The sequence below is a fragment of the Centroberyx affinis genome, unplaced genomic scaffold (genome assembly GCF_046629955.1).
Source record: "Centroberyx affinis isolate AG114_WGS23_722 - 3 ecotype Tasmania unplaced genomic scaffold, CSIRO-AGI_Caff_v1 ptg001294l_1, whole genome shotgun sequence".
In the NCBI taxonomy this organism is placed as follows: domain Eukaryota; kingdom Metazoa; phylum Chordata; class Actinopteri; order Beryciformes; family Berycidae; genus Centroberyx; species Centroberyx affinis.
Window position 1 is genome coordinate 1 of NW_027279800.1, and position 9,356 is coordinate 9,356.

At 43.6% G+C, this 9,356-nt stretch overlaps 1 protein-coding gene across 1 annotated transcript; it reads right to left on the bottom strand.

Moving 5' to 3' along the window:
• Positions 1 to 2,338: 2,338 nt before the first annotated feature.
• On the bottom strand, positions 2,339 to 8,561 carry LOC139649157 (sodium-dependent dopamine transporter-like). Its single transcript, XM_071525486.1, has 4 exons — positions 8,475 to 8,561; positions 7,658 to 7,868; positions 5,468 to 5,599; positions 2,339 to 2,559 (listed from the first exon to the last, which is right to left on the bottom strand). The coding sequence occupies exons 1-4, from the start codon at positions 8,559 to 8,561 to the stop codon at positions 2,339 to 2,341; spliced, it is 651 nt and encodes a 216-aa protein (XP_071381587.1).
• Between the last annotated feature and the right edge of the window lie 795 nt (positions 8,562 to 9,356).

Genomic DNA, 9,356 nt, shown 5'->3' on the forward strand with positions numbered 1-9,356 from the left:
TTCATTGCTCCATATTTAAAAATACCAGGTGATTATATATTCTAAAACATTACTATTTGTAGGCGAATGTCTCATGATAACTACTGACTAACTATCGTGTAAGTTTGACTCTCAGGCAAACAGTCATTTTATCTGAGTAGGTGTCAAATTTTGATGCTATTATTATAATTTATACTTGATAATAAATGCTTAAAAGCAGTTAAGATTCTTTCTAAGTGTAGCAACAAGATATACTCCATTAATGCCGCATTCATGTCATATCAAAAGAAGCAAAAGAACGTGAATCTCGTTGCTACAACTTAGAAATGTTCATGTATTTTTTACAGTCATTTTGGGGTTTTTTTTTCAACTATAATCAAACTACAGCAGACATTACACGCTTTTCATAAGTAGAGTTCATTATACTAGTGTGAATATAACTGATAATTTGGGTTTTTATTATCTCGGTCAGCCAATATCAGTGCATTTGCTGCTGTGTTTGTTGCCTGTGTTGACACGCTTCCACAATTCGTGATGCCAAGTGGAAGATATCAGAGCCCACGAAAAAATCCCACATATCCTACGAATAATTACCACTAGGCTGATGTGAACGTTTCTGTCAGTTGGCAGCTTGTATTTACAGTAAATCGGACATGAATGACATGAATGTGGCATGAGAACTATGCTTCGCGCACACAGGTGTTCAAAGTTACTCTAATTTGCTTCCTGGGGTTTCTTGGAGTCTTCTCACTGGCAGTGCAGATGTATGTAGCAACTTCACTTACTTCCAATGCTTTAAATTTGGTCATTTACCCCCATGTCTTACTCACAGCTACCATGTTGCTCCCTTCAGGCTTTGTACTGGTTAACCCTAGGGTCTGATGGTGACGTGCATATAAATGTGTGATCAAAGAGTATGTGCAACTGTGTATCTGCCAACTGTGAAGCTAGATCTTGCAATTCTTTGTTATTATTATTATTATTATGACCACAAGGGCATTATTCGTCCCCTTGAACAGTTACTAGTCTTGCTTAAAACCACTGTTCAGTCAAGTGTTACAATTAGTGTGGGGGTTTGTTTGTAACCCCCCAACCTCCCTTTCTTCACCGCATGTGTGTGTGGGTGTGGACTTAGTGCATTGCACCTATCCCTTCTCTTGTGCACTTCCTGCAGCGTGTGTGCAGTTCAAGTGTGTGTGTATGTGTGTGTGTGTGTGTGTGGTTGACATACACGCATGGTGGTAAGTACTACCCCTTCCGGCCCTTAAGTGCTGCCCCCGCAGTTGATCCTGGATTACCACAAAGAACAATTCTTTTTTTGGGGTTGTGCAGCAGCGGGATGCAACAAGCAGGCGACTTATATTTGTTCTACCAAGTTACCCCTTCCATCCCTCATTAGAGGAACTTCTTCTATGGTGGCCACTGTAAGGTTCAATGCTTCATATTGTTAAAGGATAAGGCTGGTGTTTTTTTAATGCATTGCTTACCGTCAACAAATCCTATGAAAATCTCGTCCATTTAGCCAGTGCCCAATGCAGCCATGTCCCAGCAGCCATAGAACTCCATTGTATTAAAAAAACGATTAAAAACCCGTCACAGAGCCATGCTGTTGCTCTGGCAGCATATTTCATCATCACCATGCACCGGGCCGGCCGACTTTTTCCTCAAACAACTTAATAAGCCGGTTGTAAAGACATTTGCGATCTCAGGAAAGTAGTTCCGTAGCACCGAAAATGGTCTCCGGCGTAATGAAGCATTTGTTCCCATTTGAATTTGATTTGGTAATAACTACAACAGCCTGACTTTTCGTGGGAACAGATAGCGATTTTTAAAATGTAAACTATGTCTTTGTGAGCTGTATTTCAAGGTTTTTAGCTTACAATTGGAGCCAATGACTTCCGGGTTGACGGCTAAAAACGGAACGTGGGAAGTCTGAAAGTAACCGGAGTAGAGCAAACGCATTGTTGATTTTGTTATTTTCATAGGATTTGTGGACGGTAAGCAATGCATTAAAAAACACTGGCCTTATCCTTTATTAAAGAAGTTCTGAACATTGTCGGTATCATGCAGAATAAATTTAGTCATGTCCTGGCTCCATGGCCCATTACTTGCACTCTGGTTGTGTGGGCACCCAAAGGACACCAGGCACACTATTTTTGCGCCCAAGAAATGCTCCTCAACAATTGGTATGCATGACCCATTGTCTTTGTGCAGGACTGGGGAAACCTGGTCAGCTCCAGGTTTATTTGTTGTACCTAAGTTGCTGAAGAAAAACTGTTGATTTTCCCATTAACATTTGTGCATTTCTGACCAGACACCATACGCCAATATGTTTTACCCGACTGAGGTGCGGGCCGACTTACTCGAAGTACTCCTGAGCGGGCGTGGCCTTGTGTATGTCGTTGACGGTGCTGTTGTCGGCCCAGGCGGAGCAGTTGGGGCTGTTCCAGGTGTTGTTGCAGTGGACCCAGGGCAGCTCGCTGGTGAACGAGGAGAAGAGGTAGAACAGCGCCCAGGAGATGATGACGTTGTAGTAGAAGCCGACGTAGAGGGAGATGAGGATCACCGTGAAGCCCACGCCTGTTTAGAGGGACGCAGGTCGTCAGTATTGATGGAAGAGGGGGGGGGGGTTAAGGATAACATGGCACTTTCCCACTGCAAAAAGGGCAGTCAGTGGAATCTCACATGCCGATCAATGCCTAAGTGAAGGTCTAAGTGAAGTTTGTTCCTGAACCACACAGCACATTTTTTTTTCTTTCTTCAATGGCTGCAACAATATCTGGTTTAATGTCGCATGCACAAACACATACACACACATACACACACATCAAATTAGTATTAGATGGTGTTTTTCAGAGTAACTGTTTTATGGGATGGTGACCACAAGGCCACCCTTTCACCAATGTGACATGTAACATACGCCTTTTGATGTACTGTATGCTTTTATCCAAAGTGCCATACATTATTAGCATCGTTGGCCCCAGCGGGATTCAAACCCTTGACAGTGGCAGTGCTATGTTATACCAACTGAGATGACAATTCTCAGTTAATCGTCTTAAATTGAGAAAATTCTGTAATCTCTAGTTTAGTTTCCTAACAAGGAGTCATTCCTATGTTCCCAGGGTCCTATGTTCCCCAGATGTATATGGCACATAATGGGATCATGACAAAGGGTCCTATGTTTCCAGGGTCCTATGTTCCCAAGGTCCTATTTACCAGGTTCCCCAGCTCTATATTGGGAACCTGAAAAAGATGTTCCCCAGCTCTGTATTTGCTTAATATGGTTAGTTAGGGTTAGGGTTAGGGTTAAACATAGGACCCTGGGAACATAGGACCCTGGGAGAGCACATATGTAGAACTGGGGAACATAGGACCCTGGGAGAGGACATATGTAGAACTGGGGAACATAGGACCCTGGGAACATAGGACCCTTTGTCATGTTCCCATTATGTGCCATACAAATCTGGGGAACATAGGACCCTGGGAACATAGATATGCTCCCAACATCAATGTGTTTGTCAGAAAGTTACATTGTGAATCGGTATAAAGGTAAATTGCTCCAGGTGAGGTTCAAACTCACAGCTTAGTACGACAATGACTCATAAGTACCAAAAACTTATACTGAGAAGTACCAGTACTAACCAACTGTGCCACTGGAGCACACACCACAAAGCACAACATGTTCCCAGAAGCACAAACCAGTTATCAAGAGCATCAAAGTTTTCCAAAGATTGCCTCTTCACGCCTTAATTATCCCCACATCTACCCTTTCTGCACATTTAAAACAATGCCCGCTCTTCTGAGGCCGCATTTCCATCGCTAACCTTTGCTAACAAGCGCGACCGGGACACCCGCGTCTCGTCGATTCCTGTGATATTTTCCCCAGGTGTGACGTCCCCCTTATTACCGCTATCTCCCCCCCCCCCCCCATCTCTTTCTGCCTCTCCTCCTGCGGTCCCTCTCTCTTCAAAAGCATTGATCCTGAGAGGAAACCGGCGTGTTGATCAGAATAATTACTGTCAATACGGGCCGTGTGCGTGCGCGTGTGTGTGTGTGTGTGTGTGTGTGTGTGTGTGTGTGTATTTGAATAATTACTGTTATCCCCCCGCTGGGAGACAGAGAGAGAGTGAAGCGTGTGATTAGAACGTCAACGTACTCAGTGGGTCTCTGACAGACAGCACATGTTCACACGCAGGAGACGTGCACACACACACACACACACACACACACACAAAGACATATACATACACACAGTGGGCCACCTTCAGACAAACAAGGACAGGCTGTAACAAAGGGCAGTGGTTTGGCGACATACTGCGATGCAACAGATGGTCCTTTGGTAATTATGGCGTTTGAGCTTGCATTTCTGATCAAAAACCTGCCGCCACTGAGTGATGCTGCAGTCTAGTATTGGTTGGGACTGAACTTTAACCTTAACAAATATTCCATGACATTCACTCACTGATAGCAGAACAAATTAGAATTGCAACAGCATGTTTTTTTTTACCTCCAAAAAGTTGTTTTTTTCAAGTTTTTTCGTTTTTTTTTTTTTTTCAGTTAAATGACATGGTTTCAAAGCATGCTGGAGCCCTCGAAAATCATTAAAGACAATGACCGAGGTGTTCACATGACAACGCCACACACAACCACACAGATGCAAACGCATAAATGAGGTTGAATCGCTCTACTCCCCTAAAAAAATCCTGATTTGAGAGTGTGCGGGAGACAGGGGGGTGAGACGGTAATGGCTTTTGTCTTTTTTTTTTGGGGGGGGGGGGGGGGAATTGAACCTCTCAGACAAATAAGCCATCTCCTTTGGAACGGGCGCACACATATGCTCTCTCTCTCACACACACACACAAGTCACACAGCTCGTGAACTGCTCGCAAGTTCACCCTGCGGAGAGAAAAAAGAAAAAAGCATGAAAACCGAGTGAAGTGTATTATTTTATTTCCAGCCGGTGACTTTCGCTGGGAGGCACGCCTCGGCTTTAACGCTCGCTTCTGCCGTCTGTGTGTGTGTGTGTGTGTGTATGTGTGTGTGTGTGTGTGTGTGTCTGGGATGACCTTCGCCTAAACCGTGGCTTGCTTATCGATGTGTTGAAAAGTAGCGGGAGAGTGGCAGCTAGTTGTTCCCCCGCCACGGACTGTTTGACAGAAGGATTTGGACGACCGGGACAAGAGTCTAAAAGCCCAATTTTCACCTGCCTTCCATCTGAGTGGCTGAGCGCAACCTGTTGTTCTGGAGGGAGGGGTAAACAATGCCTGTCACCGCTCAATAGAGAGACAGGAAGACAGAGAGACTGGCGTGTGGAGAGACAGGCAGGTGGCCAGACAGGACAGATTGACAGGCCGCATCTCGTCCCGTGATGGATAGATTTTCGATGTCTCCAAATGTAAGACACATGCAGAGGTCAGACCGTGTGTGTGTGTGTGTGTGTGTGTGTATATCTCTCTAAATATGTGTGCAATAAATGGTCTCGTCCTACCTTTGAAGATGGGACAGATCTTCCAGACCCCGGCTGCGCCCTCTCTGTTGTACTGTCCCAGGGCCAGCTCCATGTAGAAGAGGGGCATGCCCGCTATCACCATGAAGAACAGGTAGGGCACCAGGAACGCACCTGCACAGGCACAGAGACGGTGTGAGGCATGAGCCAGCTCTAAGTGAAAATGCTTCCTGATGTCCATTGCTTAATTAAAAAATATATATATAGATGTATATGAAAATAACATCCTTCCAAATGTTAACATTTTGTAATTAAATGGCTCAAGTAGGTAGTAACTTCACCAATATTCAATAGTGACAATACAATACACAAGATTACAATGTATTGTATTGTAGTCTTATGTATTGTATTGTCCTGTTGCACTGAACGCCATTTCGTTCCTCTATATACTGTGACTGTATATGGTTGAATGACAATAAATCTGCTTGACTCACCTTGGTCGGTAACACTTTCTATGAAGCCAGTGTCTATAATACATTATAATCATACTTCTAACACATTATAATGCCATCATAATGCATTATAAGTATAGTTATAATCATGCATAGACAGTTATAATGTTTTACAACATTATAAACACATTACTTACAATCTGTTATAAAGCTTTTTCATAACCACTTACATGAAAAAGCTTTATAACAGATTATGAGTAATGTTATAAAACATTGTAACTGTCTATGCATGATTATAACTATACTTATAAGACATTATGATGGCATTAGAATGTGTTATAAGTATGATTATAATGTGGCTTCATAGAAAGTGTTACCAAATGAGCCTATATCAAACCTGACTTGGTATAGAATGCCATTCTCCATGCCAAAGTTTAAGATACAAGACCGCCCCCTTTGACCAAATGTTATAGTAATATCAATGTGAATCAAATCAAGTCAAGTTTATTTGCATACCCCTTAATCACTATTACAGTCCCAAAGGGCTTCATAACGCCCACAATATGAAAACAATACATGAACCCCTCCTGACCTTCGACCCAGTGACAGACAATAAAACCAAAGGAGGATATTACCTAGAAATCAGTTCGCACCTCGCCCCACATGTTACGTTTTGATCAGTTTTGACCCCAAATGCAAATGGTGACGTGTCACAGGCGAAAATCCAACCGGCGGCCAGGTGTCAGCTGCGACTATGCCCATCATTACCACTCTTAAACATAATCAGGGCTCTATGGGAAACAGCCACACTGCCCCCCCTGTGAAACTGAGCAGAGTTCCTCTTCAGATGAGGTATCATGACATGGGCAGGGTTGTGGAGGATATTGTAACCTACGCCAAAAGTGTAGAATACAAGGTGCAGAGCAAGGAATATGGCTGTCATCACCACTCCTAGGGTTTTGTGTTACCCAGCCATAATTTCCCCTCAATGATATTTCCCTTTAAATACAGGTATGACGACATATTGTCCCCCCAGAGCAGGGTGTCAGCCTCGGCTATGGCTATCATTACCACTCTTAAACATAATGAGAGCTCTATGTTAAACAGCCATAATTAGTGGCAGTGATTGTTAGAGCTAATCTATTCGGCAGCAGCTGTGGTGGTTTTTCCCCTATTTTGATCTCTGTAAAGGGGCTCCAAACCTCAAACAGCAACCACCATGTATACACGAGGGAGGTGGAAAACACACACACACACACACACACACACACGCAAGTACACTCATGTGCATGTGCAAATAGGCCACTATGTGTATAAAACATGCAAGTGAGTGTATGTGCATAAAAACCCACACACTCAAGCATGTACACACACACTGTATGTACACACACACACACACACACACATGCACACAAACACAAACACACACACACACACACACACACACACACACACACACACCCTATCCTCATTCCACCTTCTCCAAGATGGTCAAGCGGATGATGTCATCATCCAAGTTCCCCTCTCTCTCTCTCTCTCTCTCTCTCTGTCTCTGTCTCTGTCTCTCTCTCTCTCATACACACACACACCACACCCCTCCGTTTTTCACCTCCTCTATTCCTCCTTCCTTTCTCCCTCCATCCTTCCTAGACCCCTCCTGTCCTTGTAGCAGAGGTAAGGGAACCTTCCTTCCTTCCTTTCCTCTCTCTCTCTCTTCTCGCCACTCCTCTCTTCCCTCACTCCCTCCATCCCTTCCCCCTCCCTCTCTCCGCCGTCTCACCTCCTCCGTTCTTGTAGCAGAGGTAGGGGAACCTCCAGACGTTGGCCAGGTCCACGGCGAACCCGATCACGGACAGGAGGAAGTCGATTTTCTTCCCCCAGGTCTCCCTCTCCTCCCCCCCGCTGGGGTCGGTCTGGGTCGGGGTCGGGGCCACCAGGGTGGTGGAGGTGAACTGGACCCCATTCTGCTCCTTCACCAGGATGAGCTCCACCTGAACGGGCAAACGCAATGGGATTAAATAACGCATTAGATAGAATGTAGATAGATTGACACTAGCAGGGCAATGCACCATAAACATACATTCATCCTATTGATTCTGCTATAAAAGGCACCTAGTTGTACTTTTTCTGTATATTTACCCTGCCTGTGTACAATAGATACTGTATGTAGATAGATAGATAGATAGATAGATAGATAGATAGGTGCAACTTTCAGACTGACAGTGAATATCACCCTCAGCTAATCACAGCTTCTTGCATCTTATATTTGACCTCCTTTCTTTTAATAATAACTTTATTTGTATAGCACTTTTCTAAAAACAGTGTTTAGAAAGAGACAGTGATGTAAAAGTACCACAGTTAAATAAAATAGAGTTGTATAAAAAGTATGGGAAAAAAGCAAGAAAAACAACAAATTGCATTAAATAGTTAATGCAAGTCATCAGTATATTACAGTAAATTGACAGAAAAAAATTGGAATTGAAAAAATGTAAATTAAAAAGACTTCCCTCAACAAACAAAAATCACAGCTTTTGTTGTATTACCAAATTTTCATTTTATTTTTTTTGTCCCATGCAGTGAGACAGACGTCCACTGACCTCTTTGGGACCCATGGTGTTGGAGGTGGATTTTTCAGGGGCTACAACCGAAGACATCAGGCCCACAGGGACTCTCCCTCTCAGCATGGAGGGGTGCACAGCCGCAGGGAGAGAATCGCCAGCAGGGGGGGGGGGGGGGGGCGGGGGGGCGGGGGAGGGCAGAAGAAGGAAGGAAGGAAGGAAGGCAGGCAGATGGAGCAGTAGAGTCCTGGGAGTGAGACAGAAAAGATAAGATGAAACTTTATTTTTTCGCTGTGGGGAAATTTGGTCGTTGCAGGATTCAGTAGGGGGAAAAAGGAAAAATAGAACATAAGGAAGGCAATAGAAAGTATGAAATAAGCAATAAAACAATAACATAAAGAACAATAAAGCAATAAAATAGGATATAAACAACTGTGGCATTATCTAAATGCGCTGCTGATAATTTCAACACATGGGGAATATGAGGAAAGAGTATGGATTACTTACATATACAAATTCATTGACAGTTTTACAGTTGAGAGAGGGGGAAAGAGAGTGGAGAGAGGAAGGGAGAGAGAGAGGGATGGGATGGGGGATGAGTGCAACAGAAGAGGGTGGGGGGGGGGGGTTCAGCAAGGCCATCACAGCGTGCTCGTCTCATTTCACACTTGTTGATCGCCATTTTGCTCACAGATTTGCCACAGCCTCTATCCAGCCCGTCTAACCACAACGCCTCACTCAACAGATTGATTTTTTGAGTTTAGAACTTTTCTCTAAAATTAGCTTTGAAAAAAAAAGGTTGATTTTTTTTTTTTTTTTTTTTTTTTTTTTTTACAATGTCATAAAGAATTGATCTCTTATCAGGTTCATTTATTTCCATTGTCCAAATGATAGAAAATGTGAATTGTATTCCATAGCACA